The following is a 17,778-nucleotide window of genomic DNA, read 5'->3' on the forward strand; positions in this document are numbered from 1 at the left end:
GGAATGGTTTAATGATGTTTTCAGAGGAAGCAATTCTGCAACAGGGCTTGACTCTCTCCATCCTTTGTTGCAACAACTCAGACAACAGGCACGCAACGAATGCCCCCTGCTGACCACAGCTAAGTCCTACAATATTTAATTGTCTTGGCTGGGGGAGGGGGTGGGGGAGAGGATGACCCTTAAAACTAGAAATAGAAGTGTATTTGCACATAACTTCAGGCCAAAGATGATATGAAGAGATTTCCATTTGGAAATACAAGGGATTCAAATAAGCCCTGAAATATGCAGACCGTTCACTAACCTCATCTTTGTATTGCTGTTGTTTTAAGTTGGCCTCTCTCATGCAGCAAAGCTGTCTTCAACTTCCTAACGCTCTTGTGCCCCTTCTCTAGTGCTGAGCTTACAGGCTACACACTCCCTACATTTCTTTTTAAGACAGGACATCTGAGCTGGGCATAGTGACACTCACCTTTAATCCCAGCACTCAGGAGGATTGCTGAGTTCGAGGCCAGCCTGGTCTACAGAATGAGTCCAGGACACCCAGAGAAATCCTGTCTCGCAAAATCAAAACAAGAAGAAAAAAAAAAAAAAAACAGAACAAAAACAGAACAACCCTGGTGGCTGGCCTGTAATTTCCTGTGTAGACCAGGCTGGCCTTGAACTCAGAGATCTGCCTGCCTCTGCTTCCTAAGTGTTGGGATTAAAAGCGTAGCCACAGCCAGACCTGGCAGCATACAGTGTTAAGTTCTGCACTGGAGAGTCAGAGACAAAAGGTCCTCCATGAGCTCAAGGCCAGCATGGTCTATAGAGCCAGCTCCAGAACAGGCAGAGCTGTTACACAAAGAAACCTTGTCCCTGAAAAAAATCAAAACAAAACAGAAAAAGCATGATCCACCAGGCCCAGCAGAACTATTCTGTTACTGAAATTAGACTCCAAGTAAAACATAAACTCTGGTAATGTTTTCCTGACTAAGACAGAGGGGCAAAGGCCAGACATGGTGGCACACACCTTTTTAATGCTAGTGCTTGGGAGGCAGAGGCAGTCTTAATCAACTTCAGGGTAATGACGTATTTTATTGTTGCTGTTTTGAGACAGTATCTCAAATAACCCAGACTGACCCCAAACCTGACAGAGCGGTATCACTCTGACCTGTCTGTCTCCCCCTCTCTAGTGCTGGGTTATAAACATCAACACTGCATCCAGTTTACTCAGAGCTGGGGACTGAACTCAGCACTCTGCATGCACAAAGCAAATACTCTGCCAACTAAATCACATCTCAGCCCCTGTGCACACTGAAACCCAATCATCACAGTAGACCTCAGGGTAGAAGGAGCTTGAGAGGGAACTTCTCATGTTACACAATTAAACTCAATCAGGGCACACAACATCCTCACAGGCGTCATGTGGAATTCCCATTCTTCACTGCCTACCTTCTTTCCTGCCCAGTCACAACAGAAAGTATTCCCCTAATTATAGGGACTCCAAATCTTTCCCTATAGGTTAGTCTAAAACCACAACTATTCCTCTGCAAAGCAAAATTAAAATACCCTGCAACGTTCAATGTCTTTCTTTCGAAATTCATTAATAGGATTAAAACTATCTGAACAGAGAATTACACTTTACATATTCTAGTATGATCCATTTTCAAAACCTCTTTATTTTTAACCCAAACAAGCCAATTATCACTATATTCATTCGATCTTCATTTTCATACCACAAATCCCCAAAATAATTTTAAAATTACTTCACTAGATCATTGTCTCTAGCCAGTACACCTAATTATAAACCTATAATGCAGGGAGAACAATCTGTATGCTTAGTATGCATGAGGCCCTCAGTTCAATCTTAACATAACAGTGGGGGTCAGGGGGAATTAAACTAAAACAGACAAACAAAAATGTTCTGGAAAATAACTGTGGTGGTTTGAATCAGAATGGCCCCACAGGCACTACTCGGCAGCCTGATTCTTGGAGTGTGTGTGTGTTTCTCAGAAGGAAATGCCAGTCAAGACACTCCTAAGGTGCTGGTGAATGATAAAGCCTATTCCAGACACCTGTGGGATAACTCAACCTCTCTCTCTCATATGACACTTATTAGAATGGCATACACACTGCAGTCCAACTAACCCAAGAGCGGCTAGCTGAGAATGGAAAGCCCAAGAATCTAGAGTTGCTGGGTGTCTCAGCTGGTGTCTTGTATAAATTGGAATCCCAAAGAAGTAGGCTCTACTGGATATGATGGCAAAGTGAGTGCAAGTAGAAGAAAAACAAGTGAGCCCTTCCTTTCTCCACTGTCCTTATGTAGCTTCCACCAAAGATATGGAGGAAATTAAAGGTGTGCCTCAAGATCTGGGTAGATCCAGACCACAAGTGCGCCCCCTCTACTTCTGGACTGTCACTCATTGCAGATACAGTCGACAACCAAGAATAACCACCACTATGTTCAAGGTCATTGTTGGCTATATAGCCAAGTTCTTTTTTTTAAAGATCTTATTTACTTATTTTATATGAGTGCTCCATCTGCATATACACCTGTATGTCAGAAGAGGGCACGAGATCTCATTATAGATGGTTGTGAGCCACCATGTGGTTGCTGGGGATTGAACTCAGGACCTCTGGAAGAGCAGACAGCGCTCTTATCTGCTGAGCCATTTCTCCAGCCGTAGATAGCCAAGTTCTACAACAACTTGAGCTATTATCAGACCCAGAGGAGAGGTGCATAATTTACTAGAAAGGGTAGGGTTCTGACGTTAATAGCCGTTAAATCTAGAGGACAGGTATAAGAGGACCTATTACACTACTATTACTATTACTTAACTTTTAAGCAATTTACTTGTACTTTCCTATAATTACAAGCTTAAAAAAACTTACCACTTGCTAAAACAATTAACACCATAAGGCTGATGTGAGGATTAAAAGGTAACATTGCAGCCTGGTGTGGTGGCGCTCGCCCTTAATCCCAGCACTCGGGAGGCAGAGGCAGGCAGATCACTGTGAGTTTGAGGCCAGCCTGGTCTACAAAGCAAGTCTAGAACAGCCAAGGCTACACAGGGAAACCCTGTCTCCAAAAAAAAAAAAAAAAAAAAAAAAAGATAATATTGCAATTATGTCTAACATATAACATTTAAATAAACTATCATTTTGTAAGGTCTCCTGACGTGACAATGTACAGCACCTAAACATGTGCCCACACACTCATATACAGACACCTGCACACTCACAGACACCCACATATCATGTTAAACATCTACAAAAACTACTAAAGGCCTTTATAAAGTCTCATTTCCTTTTTTATAAATAAGATTTCTTTTTATCTTATGTGAGTGTTTTGCCTGCATGTAGAGGAATGTTAACTGAGAACATGGCTGTTCTGGCAAGGGATCACATCCAAAGACCTTCTAGGTCTGCGTGATGCAGGAGAAATACAAACATGCCTTTAATCCAGAAGACTGAGGCAAGCAGATCTGAGTTCAAGGCCAGCCTGGTATAGAACAAGTGTCAAGTAAAGAAAATCTTAGATCCAGGAGTGGTGATAGATGCCTTTAATCCCAAAAAAAAGTAAAATTAGTTTGTAGAAGGAAACACCCATGTTTGAAAATGATGTCTAGTGAGGCAAGGTAGCGCAGGCCTTTAATCCCAGCACTCGAGAGGCAGAGGCGGGTGGATCTCTCCAAATTCAAGGCCAGCCTGGTCTACAGATTGAATCTGGGATAGCCAGGGCTGCTACACAGAGAAACCCTGTCCCGAAAAAGCAAAAGAAGAAAGAAGGAAGAGGAGGAGAAGGAGGAGGAAAGTGATGTCTAAGTGACTGGCAGAAAAGGTGACGAATCAGAGAAGATTTGACAGAATAGGATATGCCCAATTCTGATGACAAGAAAGAGGAAAGGGAAGCTACTTTAGAGGCAGTTTTTCAGAGAGTAGAGGCAATTTTACTGGGACAGTAATAGAGAGATGGGCTGCAGAGTGAAAACTCAGGTGAAGACAGAACAAGTTAGAGAATGGGAAGGATCCAGAAGACTAGAGCAGACTGCTGAGTTAGTCTGAGGCCAAGCGGAGCAATTCTGGGCCAACAGAGAAGCCAGATTAAGTAAGTCCACTGGGAGAAGAGTTTGGGCCAGAACAGCTGAGGTGAACTGGCCAGCTCAGAAAGAACAAGTGAGCTTATTAAGCAGTAAGTCTCAGAGGCTAAAACATTCTAGGCATAGGATAGAATGTATGAAGACTAGGAGCTTCCAGAACTAGGCCTAGGCCAGCAGGAGGTAGTAAACTTCTGAGACAACAATTGAAACAGGCAAATACACCTGCATATGTGTGTGTGGTGCCTGCAAAGGCCAGAAGAGGGCATTGGATTCCCCAGAACTGGAACCACACAAGTTGTGAGCTCCTATGTGGGTACAGAGAAACAAACCCAGGTCTTCTGTAAGAGGAATATGTATTCTTAAGTAAAACTATAATCTATTTGTGCAATTTTTTTTTCCGAGACAGGGTTTCTCTGTGTAGTCCTGGCTATTCTGGACTCACTCTGTACACCAGGCTGACCTCAAATTCACAGGGATCCACCTGCCTCTGCCTGCTGATTGCTGGGAGTAAAGGCGTGCGCCACTGCACCCGGTGTGATATGTATTCTTAACCTCTGATCATCTCTTCAGCCCATAAGCTTTCTATTTTGGTTTTTTACTTTTTTTTACCTTAATTTTTATTTTATGTGCATTGGTAGTTTGCCTGGTGGTATATCTATGTGAGGATGTCAGATCCCCAGGAACTGGAGTTACAGACAGTTGTGAGCTGCCACATGGTGCTGAGAATTGAACCCAGATCTTCTGAAAGAGCAGCCAGTACTTTCAGGCGCTGAGCCATCTCACAAGCCTCTATTTTAGTTTTCCTTTGTGTTCGGGGTTTTTTTTGTGAAGTAAGAGATCTAATCCAGGATCTTCACCACTAGGCTACATCTCCAGCCCCTTCATTTGCAATTTATATTCTCATCTACGTACTATCTGACACCCTGCATCCTCCCTGGACCATCTCTTTGTATGTATTTCACCTTTTTAAGGTTTGGGTCCATTCCAGCTACCCTGAAAGTGGAGAATTAAACACAAGGCCATGTACATGTTAAGGAAGCACTCTACCACTGACCTGTATTGCCAGGCTTATTTGCTGCCCCTTTGATAATGAAACACACCTAACAAAAACACCTGTAATACACACACTCAGTCGGCAGGAGAAGGGGGACTCTGAGTTCTAGGCCTTGCTGAGCTACACAGAAGATCCAGTCACAAAACTAATGACACCACTATAAAGAACAAAATGGTAGGACTCTACCATGCCTAATGTCCCAAAGTACAAAATGGCTAAAGAAAATATGTGGAAGGAGCCCCCAATAAAAACTGGTTTTCGTCACTGGAAACATATTTAACACAGATCTTTCCAAAAACGTCTGACTTTATGAGAAATGAGAAGGCCAGTGGGAACGTGTAACAAGTACACAGAGTGAACCCTAACCCAGTGTTTTTAAGGACTGCCTGACATGCCAAGGGCACCGTTATCTAATGCTTGCCATAGGAGCTTGAAGAACTGATCTCCTGGGAAAAGGACAGGTGGGAGGCTGGGGCTAAGATCTCAGCACCAGAAGGTGAGGACAGGAGGGTCCCTGGGGCTCACTGACGAGCCACTCTAATCAAACAGGTAAACTCTACGTCAGAGAGAAACCTTGTCTCCAAAACTAGGTGGAGCTGGGCTTAGCAGCGAACACCTTTAATCCCAGTACTTGGAAGGTAGAGGCAGGTGGTCTGTCAATTTGAGGCCTGCCTGGTTCCAGGGCAGCCAAGGCTACACAGAGAAACCCTGACAGGGAGGGGATAAAGATTATTAAAAAGTGATTCTTACATATCAACAGCTTTTTCAGGAGGTTCCTCTTCTTTAACAGGCAGTTCTATGGGCTTTGGTTCTTCTTCCTAAAACCAAATGAAACAACATGGTTACTCTCAGCACTCAGGAGGCAAAGGCAGGCAGATAGATCTCTAAATTCAAGGCCAGCCTGGTCTACAGAGCAAGTCCCAGGACAGCCAGAGCTACACAGAGAAAACTGTGACTCAAAAACAAAAAACAAACAAACAACAACAACAAAAACCCCACCACATATCCGTAAGGGGTTCTAGAGATGGCTCAGCACTTAAGAGTGCACACTGTTCTTCAGAGGACCTAAGCTCAATTCCCAGCACCCATTTCAGGCCACTCATAACTGCCTCTAACTCCAGCTCCAGGGGATCTGACGCCACTGGCCTCCACAGGTGCTGTACTCACATGTACATAACATACTCACACATAGATACACAATAAAAAATAAAATAAAATCTTAAAGAATTTTTAAGAACAGAATACCTATTAAGGCCAGCAAGATGGCTGAAGTCAGTGCTGATCTGTAGCCCAGCATCCCACAGCAAGGTGGATGGCTGAGACAAGAGAAGCTTCTGGACACTCAAGGGTTAGCTAGCCTGGAGTATACAGCTCAGCAGAAAACAATGAAAGAAAACCCTGACTTAAACAAGGTGGAAAGAAAAAACTAACTCCAGAAAAACTGTCAACTCAACATGCTTGAGCCCAATATTTCATACACTTACACATGCAATTTGTTTCCCATTAAAAACAGCAACAACAGGGCTGGAGAGAACAGACTGTTCTTCCAGGGGTCCTGAGTTCAATTCCCAGCAACCACATGGTGGCTCACAGCCAACTGTAATGTGATCTGGTGCCCTCTTCTGGCCTGCAGGTGTACATGCAGGCAGAGCACTATATACATAATAAATAAATAATAAATATATAAATCTTAAAAACAAAAAACCAGCAACAACAAAAATACCCATTTTAGAAGAGGATAAGTTGGGCACGGCAGCACTCAGGCGGTGGGAATGGAAAGAGCTGAAAGCTCAGGTCATCCTCAGCTATACAGTGTATCTGATGCCAGCCTGGGCTGTAAGACCCTAGCTCAAAAATCTTAGTTAAATTCTATTAGGAAAATAAAGGAATATCCACCAAATAGACACCATGAACTCCAAAATGAGCCAGCCTCTGACTCCTCTCGGGCGTCTAAGGACTGAAGTGACACAGAAGACAATCCAGGCAAAGCAGTGACAGACATACTGTCAGGCTGGTGACTAACCTCTCCCAACTCACCTCCGTTTCATCTCCCAGTACATCTTCTTCATTTGCTTCCTCTTCAGCTAAAGAACATTAAAATACTCGGGTCAAGCCTTGCTATAACACCACCTTGATCACTGTAGTAAACTTCCTTGCTTTCCCAAAATAAAACTCAATAATTAAGGTAGAACCAATCCTTGTAAAATAAGCCACATTTAGAGAAGATAAGTCCTCTATCTAATGTTAGTATAAAAGTAAACTTGAGCCGGGCGTGGTGGCGCACGCCTTTAATCCCAGCACTCGGGAGGCAGAGGCGGGCGGATCGCTGTGAGTTCAAGACCAGCCTGGTCTACAAAGTGAGTCCAGGGCAGCAAAGGCTACACAGAGAGACCCTGTCTCGAAAAACCAAAAAAAAAAAAAAAAAAAGTAAACTCTACCTGATTGAATAGCTAAATACAATGAGGTTGCAAATAAGACACAGTATAAAATTACTTTTAAGCCGGGCGTGGTGGCACACGCCTTTAATCCCAGCACTCAGGAGGCAGAGGCAGGCGGATAGCTGTGAGTTCGAGGCCAGCCTGGTCTACAAAGCGAGTCCAGGACAGCCAAGGCTACACAGAGAAACCGTGTCTCAAAAAAAAAAAAATTACTTTTAAAACTAATTAGGGGCTGGAGATATGGCTCAGAGGTTAAGAGCATTGTCTATTCTTCAAGAGGTCCTGAGTTCAATACCCAGCAACCACATGGTGGCTCACAACCATCTATATTGGATCTGATGCCCTCATCTGACATGCAGGTGTACATGTAGACAGTGCACTCATATATATGTAAAATAAATAAATCTTAAAAAAGAAAATAATTAGGACAAGGTATAGTGGTACACGCCCTGTAATCCCAGCATTTGGGAGACTACAGAGGCCAGCTTGAGCCATATAACACTGTCTCAGATAGCAACAACAGAAGCAACAACATGTGTGTATGCATGCTCAGCTCAAGTCCCGGAACCCACAAAAGAAGCCAAGCATGGTGGTGAGCCCTTGTAATAGCAGGGCTGGAGCCCGGCAGAGGCAGATGTTTAAAGGTAGATGGCTCCTAAGAACAGTGCCCACAGTTGACTCTGGGGAGCAGGAGGGAGACAGGGAGACAGGGTTACAGAATGATGAAGGAAATATCTTTGAGATGGTGGAAGGATAGAAAGACAGCTCAGCCTTTAATGGCTCAAAAGTAAAACACCATGAGGTTTCGTAGCAGGGAAGAATCTCTTTAAGAAATAGGCAAACACGGGGCCGGGCGTGGTGGCGCATGCCTTTAATCCCAGCACTCAGGAGGCAGAGGCAGGCGGAGTTCTGTGTTCAAGGCCAGCCTGGTCTACAAAGTGAATCCAGGACAGCCAAGGCTACACAGAGAAACCCTGTCTCGAGAAACCAACCAAACTAAACAAGGTAGGCAGGCACAGTGTCCCACGTGGTAATTATAGCACTTATGGAGAAAGAAGAAACCCATAGAATCAGGAACAGAGACAGCACTTAAGACTTTCTTCATGGAGAAAAGGATAGTATATTAAAGCCAACAAATTAGCAAAACTAGACGGCTTAATAGGATAATGTCACATACAGGTTTCTAGAGACAAACGAACCCTGAATGGACTAGAGAAACAGCTAAGTGGTTAGGCGCACTTGCAGAGGGTTTGGTTCCCAGCCACATGACCACTCACAACCACCCATATTTTTTTCTTTTTTCAAGACAGAGTTTCTCTGTCTAACAGCCCTGACTGTCCCAGAACTCCTGTTGTACATGAGGCTGGCCTTAAAATCAAAGAGATCCGCCTGCCTCTGCCTCCAGAGTGCTGGGATTAAAGGCGAGCACCACCATGCCCAGCTTCAACTGCACATCTTTAACTCCAGTTCTGGGAATCCAACGTCCTCTTCTGGCCTCCTCAGACACTAGGCACATACCCACACAAACAAAATAAAAATAAAACTTTTAAAAAATTATTCTTTTAATCTTGATAGAATAATGCCAAATATAGGCTTTAATCTTTTAAAATCTTTTTTTTAATGTATATGGCTGTCTTTGCCTGCACATGTATGCAGTACCCTTGGGGGCTGGAAGAGGGCATCATATTCCCCCAGGCCTGGAGTTACTAATGACTGTAAACTGCCATGTGGGTGTTGGGTCCTCTACAAAAGCAGCTAGGGCTTTGTTTGTTTGTTTGTTTTGCTGTTGTTGCTATTTTTGGATTTCTGAGACAGGGTCTCTCTGTGTAGCCCTGGCTGTCCTGGTCTCATTCTATAGACCAGGCTGGCCTCCAACTCAGAGGTCTGCCTGCCTCTGCCTCCCATGTGCTGGCATTAAAGGCGTGCGCCACCACCACCTGGCTACAGCTAGTGCTCTGAATAGGTGAGCCAACTCTCTAGCCCCAAATCAAATCTTTTTAAAAATATACAAATAGCTTTTGTTTGTTTGTTTGTTTGTTTTAAAAGAAAAGAAGTGTGGGGTCTTATTGAAGAATATGGATTTACAGGGCAATTCTAGGAAGCGACTTGGCAGGGCTAAGTCACATTAAGTATTTATACATTTGTGACTATATAGTAATTATAATCCTAATCTGGGCATATATTATATAATCTTACAGGCAAATAGAGAAGAAAAGTAGTTTACAAAAGAATTATCATAATCTTACCAATATATTATATGTAATACAATACTATATGCATGGTTACAGACTAGCAATATTAAAACACACAGGGCTTGGTGAGACGGCTCACACACGGGCTGCTAACCTCACTAGCATGAGTTCAATCCCTGGGATGTACATAGTAACGGAGGAGAGAACCGACCCTGCAAGCTGTCATCTGACTTTTGAGATGTATAGCATGGCGGGTGCACATATATACAAACACACCACAGAGGTTAAGTGTAATAAAAATCTTCAACAAAAACAAAAACTGTGGTTGCTATATAGCGCAGAATGCAATTCTAGAAATGGGACCAATAAAGGAAAAAAACAAACAAACAAACCACAAAACCCCTGCCACACATCCAAGTCTTGGTTTATTTTTGTGTGTGGGTGTTGTGCAAGTGTATACGCAGGTGAATACAACCATGGACGTATGTGGGGTCCAGAAGAGGTTAAGTATCCTCCTGCTCTAATATGCTCAGTCTCATACCCTGGAGTCAGGGTCTCTCACTGAGCCTGCAGCTCCCCAGCCATACAGCTCCCGGGCTCAGCACACTGCCACTCCCCAGGGCTGAGGTGACAGGCAGTCGTGGTTACCTGGGGTTGGGAGCCCAAACTCAGGTCCACATGCTTATGCAGCAGGAGCCTTTACCCACTAGGCCATCTCCTCAGGTCCCCTACATACAACTTGAAAAAGTAATAATTAGAGAACAAAGTGAGACATAAAGCAAAGCTATGAATTACCTGCTTTCTGAATTACCTCCTGCATTACCAATTACAGAAAGTAAGCAAGCTATCATCCTATTTGCAGGCCGTAAGCTGCCCTGCTCCGTTCCTCTCCCTTACACCTTTGAAATGGGGTGTGACACTGAACCTGGGACTGGTCTGGTGGAAGAAAGCTTAAGGAGACCTCCTACCTTCACCACCCACAGCACCCATAGGCTCGTGAGACCATGTCCAGCTTTTTACATGGGTGCTGGGATTCAAACCCAGGTCCTCGTGCTTATACAGCCACTGCCCTTACCTACTGTGCCATCTCCAGCCCCGAAACATACCTGGGATATACCAAATACCTAAGAGCACTGAAAGGAAGGGAAACGACCAACAGGAGTAAAAGAGAATGAGTGAAAATTAGAGCAATGTGTACAAATGGGGCGATAACACGCACCTTACACGAAGGGGACTGCTTATCTTGAAGGCAGAATTTGGGGATATGAGGTCTAGGAGGAACCAGAGGGTGCCTAGTTTAAAGATGTCAAGAGTCCAGACACTTGTCTCTGACACTGTGAAGGATAAGCCCGTAGCTATGTTAATAGTGACTGTCCAAACACATTTAACAAACCTTTTCACAAGACAAGTTAAAACTAAAGCCTTCAAACCTTTAAACTAGTGATAGTATTATAATTTTTTTAAAGGTGTAATTTCACCAAGTTGCTCAATTGGGTCTCAAATTTTGATTCTCTGATCTCAGGCTCCTAAGCAGCCGGGGTTATATAACTGGTCAGCTTTTTAAGATGTGGTTTTTTGTTTTTTGTTTTTTTTGGGGGGGGTTGGTGGTTTTTTTGTTGTTTGTTTATTTGTTTGTTTTGCTTTTCAAGACAGGATTTTTCTAACAGCTCTGGCTATCCTGGAACTCCCTCTGTAGACCAGAATAGCCTCAAACTCACAGATATCCACCTGCCTCTGCCTCCCAAGTGCTGGGATTAAAGGCATGCACCACCACACCCAGCAACTTGTTTGTTTGTTTGTTTGTTTTAAGACAGGGTTTCTCCTTGTAGCCTTGGCTGTCCTGGACTCACTTTGTAGGCTAGGCTGGCCTCGAACTCACAGCAATCCACCTGCCTCTGCCTCCTGAGTGCTGGAATTAAAGTTGTACACACACCACTACCGCCTGGCAGCCAGCAACTTTTAAAATATGTAGTTATTTTATTTTATATGTATGAGTGTTTTGCCTGCATGTTGTGCATATACATCATGTGCAGAAGAGGACATCAGATCCCCTGGAACTGGAGTTACAGATAGTTGCAAGCCACCACGTGGGCACTTGGAATTGAACCCAGGTCCACTGAAAGAACAACAAATGTTCTAAACCACTAAGACATCTTTCTAGCCCTATCATGCTGAATTTTTTTTTCCATGAGACAAGGTTTCTTTGTGTAACCATGGCTGCCCTGGACTCGATTTGAAGACAATCCGCCTGCCTCTGCCTCCCCAAGTGCTAGGATTACAGGTACACACCACCTTACCTGGCTAAGCATGTTGGTTTTTTAAATAACATGCTAAAATATTCACAGCCAGGTACGCAACATGACAAGATCCTATCTCTTTGGTATAAAACAAATAATTTTTTTGTTTGTCTTCTTTTGTTTTATTTTTCAAAACAGGGTTTCTCTCTGTAGCCTTACCTGTCCTGGACTTCTTTGTAAAACAGGTTGGCCTTGAACTCACAGAGATCTACCTGCCCCTGCCTCCCAAGTGCTAGGATTAAAGGCATGCGTCACCACAAATAATATTTTAACATATACACATATGTATGTATACACACTCATAAAGAGTTTTGTTTTGTTTCAGTCAGGGTCTTCCTATGTAGCACTGCCTAAGCTAGAACTCACTCTGTAGCCTAGACTGACCTCAAAGACCTGGTTCTAGGACTCAGGCAATTAGGTACTGAATTATAGGCATGTACAACCACATCCAACTCAGCCCAACAGTATTTTTTTGGTGGTGGTGGTGGTGATTTTTCGTTTTGGAATTGAACTCAGGACCTCTGGAAAAGCAGTCAGTGCTCTTAACCACTGAGCCATCTCTCCAACCCATTGGTTTTTTGAGACAGGGGTTCTCTGTGTAGCTCTGGCTGTCCTGGACTTGCTCTGTAAACCAGGCTGGCCTCAAATTCACAGAGATCTGCCGGCATCTGCCTCCCAGTGCTGGGATCAAAGGTGTGCGCCACCATGGCCAACTCTAAAAGTCTTCTTGATGTTAATTTAGACCTTACAATACCAATCACCTAAGAAAGGAATAAATCTTCTAAGTGTCGGAACTTGACACTCAATGCTTCCCTCATATCATGTTCCCTCCACAAAGTACTCACCGTGTTCTTCAAGATACGCCTGGAGCCTATTGATAAGATCTTGCTTTATTCCCTTGGTCTCTAAACCACGAGCAAGACATTCTTGCTTTAGTTCAGCAAGCTGAGAAGAAAAAAAAAACACAACTTTTTTTATTCCTATGAATGAAAAGATGTGATTCTCATAAAAGAGAAGATGATGATGATGGATAATTCCTAAATGCCAAATACTATCACTGACCAAGACTGAGTCCACACACAAAAGTAGGTTACTTTTCCTTTAAAATCATCCAATATGCAATTTTTTTTCCAAGACAGTGTTTCTCTGTGTAGCCCTGGCTGTCCTGGACTTGCTCTATCTATAGACCAGGCTGGCCTCGAACTCACAGAGATCCCCCTGCCTCTGCCTCCCAAGTGCTGGGATTAAAGGCGTGTACCACCACCGCCCAACCTGTGCAATTATTTTAAAATAAAGGGACAGGTCTAAAATGTCAACAACATAGCCAAGCGGTGGTGGCGAACGCCTTTAATCCCAGCACTCGAGAGGCAGAGGCAGGCGGATTGCTGTGAGTTCGAGGCCAGCCCGGGCTGCAGAGTAAGTTTTAGGACAGCCAAGGCTACACACTAAGAAACTCTGTCTCAAACCCCCCCCCCCAAAAAAGAGAGAAAATCCAGTGTCCTAAAGACAGTCTCCCTACTATCTAGCTATGGTTTGGATATGGTATAAATGTGTCTTCGCAGCCCAGAGTTTTTGTGTCAGAAGCTTATCCAGTGTAGTGGCTCTGGGACTATTAAAAGGTAGAGCAGCCTGACATAGTGCACACAATGTTAATCCTACCAGTTAGGAGGTGGAGGCAGGAGGATCAAGAATGCAAGGCCAGCAGAAAAACCCATCCCTAACCCCCAGAAAGTGGAGCTTACTGGGTAGTACTTAGGTCATCAAAGGAGGCATCATCCTAGGAAGAAATTAATACAGTTCTCTTTAGGTTAATTCTCCTAACGTCAGGTAAGAGTAAGACTGGCCAGGTATGGGCCTGCAATCCCAGCACTTAGGAAGTGGAGACAAGAAGGCCAGGGGTTCAACACCAGCAAAGTCCGCCTCTTATAGACAGCCCTACTCTAAGGAGACAGACCCTCCACACGTAAGCAGAAGGGACTAGTTGGGAAGAGGGTTAGTGGGGTCAGAAGAGAGCAGAAGAGGGTAGGGACCTAAATATGACTAAGTGCACTATGTACGTTTATAAAGACACCATATGAAACTTTTCTTTTTGTTTGGTTGGTTGGTTGGTTTTTTTGTTTTTCGAGACAGGGTTTCTCTATATAGCCTTGGCTGTCCTGGACTCACTTTGTAGACCAGGCTGGCCTCGAACTCACAGTGATCCGCCTGCCTCTGCCTCCCGAGTGCTGGGATTAAAGGCGTGCACCACCACGCCCAGCTATGAAACTTATTTTTATGCACAATTAATATATGCTAATAAAATGTTTCAAATGTTAACATATGAAAAAAGCCAGATAGGAAAAAAAAATTGGAAATTCTACCTCACCAACATTACTTGTAAGGGACAGAGCACACCTGAAAAAAGCACATGATATACAATGTAGGAGCAGGTGCCTCCTACATAAATGACTTATAAGAAGGTGGTGACAATGGGGACCCAGGGCTTTTGAGCAATGAACTTACCCCAGTTCTCTACCCCATTCCAATCTTAGGAATGCCTTCCTTCTCCTTAACACTTCTGTCTTCTTTATAGAGCCTCCCCTCTATTTCCACCAGACACACACTTTTTAAATCAGTAAAAAATGTATACTTACCAATCTTACAGGCTATAGCTGTCTAGTGATGAGTAATGGACAGGACTATGGGAGAAGACACCCACATCAAGAGTCTCAAAATTGCCAGTAACTCCAGCTACAGGGAATTTAACAACCTCTTCTTTCCTCCTTGGGTCTCTCTGACTACCCATATCCACACACACACACACGCCCAAACACAGATATGAGGGATTCCACCACAGTCTCAAGATGACTACCTAACAAGAGCTGAAAAAGACAACAATCCACACACTAACGTGGGAGAGGGGCAAGTCCAGGGGCCTGAACACCACAAAGAACTACAAGCAGCTAAGGAATGCTCAGAGTTGGAAAAATAGTCCGCCCCAGCAAAGAGCATAACAACTGATTATCAATACCAAGTAGACATCCCTGAAAACATGCATACAAGTGACATTATACAGACTGGGCAAGCTGTACTTATGTATTTAGGGGTGTGTGTGGAGAGAGAAAGATAAAGACAGAGAAAGATAGATAGATAGATATAAAATAGTTAATGAAAAAAGAGGTCTCAATTTGAAAAGGGGGTATATGGCTATATTATAATCTCAAAAAAATATTTTAAATTTAAAAAAGAAGGGTATAGCTCAGTAGAAGTGACTACTTGCTGTAAATAAGGTCCTGGAATTGATCTGCAGCACCACATACATAGATAGAGTGAGCCAGAAGTGCTGGCACATGCCTGTATCCCAGGACTCAGGACAGAAGCTGAAGGATCAGAAAAGATCAAGGTAGTCCTCAGCTATATAGATAGTGAGTTTAAGACCAGCCCGAGTTATGAGACCCTGTCTCAAAAATAAACACAAATAAATAAAAATAAATAGATGTGTATGTGAAAACTTCTATTTAAGATTCAAATCTCCAATCATGCAAAAACTAGATGAGGGCTGAGTAGATGGTTCAACAAGTAAAGACACTTGCTGCCAAGCCTGATGAAGCGAGTTCCATCCCTGAGAGTCACATGACAAGGTTGTCCTGAGCTCAAGAGTGCTCTATACTGCCCATCAACACATAAGCACACACACAATTTCTTTTTTTTAATGAACTCAACGGTTCATTTGGAGACTCAATGGTTCTCCAAAAAAGAGAGCTAGAAGCTGGAGAGATGGCTCAGAAATTAACAGTTCACTGTTCTTCCACAGGACCTAAATGTGGTTCCCACTGCCCATGTAGGGCAGCTCACAAATGCCTCTAACTCCAGAGCCAGGGGATCCAGTACCAGTTTCTTGTATCCACAGGCACCTGCACATGCATGGCACACATTCATATAAACACACACATATGCACATAAATGAAGATCAAACTAAAGGCAGTCAGGTTTGATGACACATGTCTTTAATCCCAGCACTCAAGAGGCAGATAGACACAAATGGATCTCTGTGAGCCAGTCTAGTCTACATAGAGTTTCAGGCCAGTCAGTATGACATAGTGAGATGTTAAAGTGGTTTTATTCTCCTGGCTCAATTGCTGTCTGGGAGGCTTATTGCTTCCTTCTGCTAAGCTAAGCTTGGAAGCTCCTAGCCTTTGTACAATCTAACCTAAGCCTAGAATGTTTTTAGTCTCTGAAACTTACTACTTAATAAGCTCACTTTTCTTTCTGAGCTGGCTGGTTCAACTCAGCTGTTCTGGCTCAAACTCTTCTCCCAGCTGACTTATTTAATCTGGCTTCTCTCTTGGCCCAGAATTGTTCTGCTTGGCCGCAAACTAACTCAGCAATTTGCTCTAATCTTCTGGATCCTTCTCATTGTCTGGTTCATTTGGTTTTTACCTCAGTTCTCTCTCTCTCTCTCTGCATCCCATCTCTCTATTACTGTCCTGGTAAGAACTGCCTCCTCTCTCTGAAAAACTGCCTCTTAAGTAGCTTCCCTTTCCACTCTCTTCTTGACCACCACACCTGGACCTAAGCTTTTCTTTACCTGATACTTGCTCTATACCAGGCTGGCCTTGAACTCAGATCTGTGTGCCTCTGTCTCCTGGATTAAAGGCGTGTTTGTATTCCAGCCGGATCACAGACCTAGAAGATCTTGGTCTCTTGCCAGCCAGATCACATAGACCTACAAGAACTTTGGATATGGTCTCTGCCAGAGCAGCCATGTTCTGAATTAACATTCCTCTACAGGGAGGCCCGTAAGAAAGTCTGTTGGGGCTGAAGAGACGGCTTGACAATGAGAAGACTCCCTGCTCTCACAGGGGCTCAGGCTCACGTCCCAGCACATGACTCACAGCCATCTCTAACTCCAGCTCTAGAGGATCCATCTCCCTCTCTGGCCCCCAAGGGCACTACACAAACATGGGGTACATATGTGCAGACAAACCACTCCTAGACATAACAGTAAATAGTAACAACAAGCAAAAAGACAAGGACCTTAGGATTTTAGGGAAAGACATTACCACCAAATTAGTGTGCATTATACATGGCTAAAATTATAGATCTTTGATAAACTATAGAATAGCCCTACTGGGAAGGATACATACTCCTTAAAATACTTGTGTTTGTGTTCATGTGTAGAGGTGTACACATACCATACCACAATGTAGAGATCAAAGGACAACACTGAATGTCTGTCTACACCTTACACCTCATTTGAGGCAAAGTCTCTTGTTTACCACTGTACTGTGTACTCCAGACTCACTGGCCTGAGAGTCTACAGGTGATTTCCCTGCCCCCCTTCTCATCACAGGAGGACTAAGATTGCAGACACACCTCTGTCAGCTTTTACACAGGTTTCAAGGATCTGAACTCAGATCATCAGGCTTGTGTGGCAAAGCACTTTTACCTGATAAGCTACTTATCTGACCCCTTTTTTGAGACAAAATCTAATGTAGCCCAAGCTTCCCTTAAACTCACAGGTTTTTGGTTTTTGGTTTTTTTAAAGATGTATTTATTTTGTATAGTGTTCTGCACCAGATTTCATTTAGATGGTTAGGAACCACCATGTGGTTGCTGGGAATTGAACTCAGGACCTTCGGAAGAGCAGCCAGTGCTCTTAACCTCTGAGCCATCTTTCCAGCTCCTAACCTCATGTTTTTACAAATGACTTTGCGTGTTTATGCATACTGCCTCTAC

General features: G+C 43.6%; 2 protein-coding genes across 3 annotated transcripts in view; one reads left to right on the top strand and one right to left on the bottom strand.

Moving 5' to 3' along the window:
* Positions 1-17,778, top strand: part of ORMDL2 (ORMDL sphingolipid biosynthesis regulator 2) — a 92,552-nt gene that overhangs the window by 66,263 nt on the left and 8,511 nt on the right. The gene's annotated exons all lie outside the window — the stretch shown is intronic.
* Positions 1-17,778, bottom strand: part of SARNP (SAP domain containing ribonucleoprotein) — a 53,159-nt gene that overhangs the window by 30,096 nt on the left and 5,285 nt on the right. For both annotated transcript variants that reach the window (XM_084758605.1, XM_084758606.1), the window contains 3 exons: positions 12,906-13,005; positions 7,171-7,217; positions 5,884-5,951 (listed from right to left, as the gene is read on the bottom strand). In XM_084758605.1, the coding sequence (XP_084614731.1) occupies positions 5,884-5,951; positions 7,171-7,217; positions 12,906-13,005 (215 nt within the window). The remainder of the gene's footprint in view (positions 1-5,883; positions 5,952-7,170; positions 7,218-12,905; positions 13,006-17,778) is intronic.

Source organism: Acomys minous, assembly GCF_964271855.1.
Source record: "Acomys minous genome assembly, chromosome: 15".
Taxonomy (NCBI): domain Eukaryota; kingdom Metazoa; phylum Chordata; class Mammalia; order Rodentia; family Muridae; genus Acomys; species Acomys minous.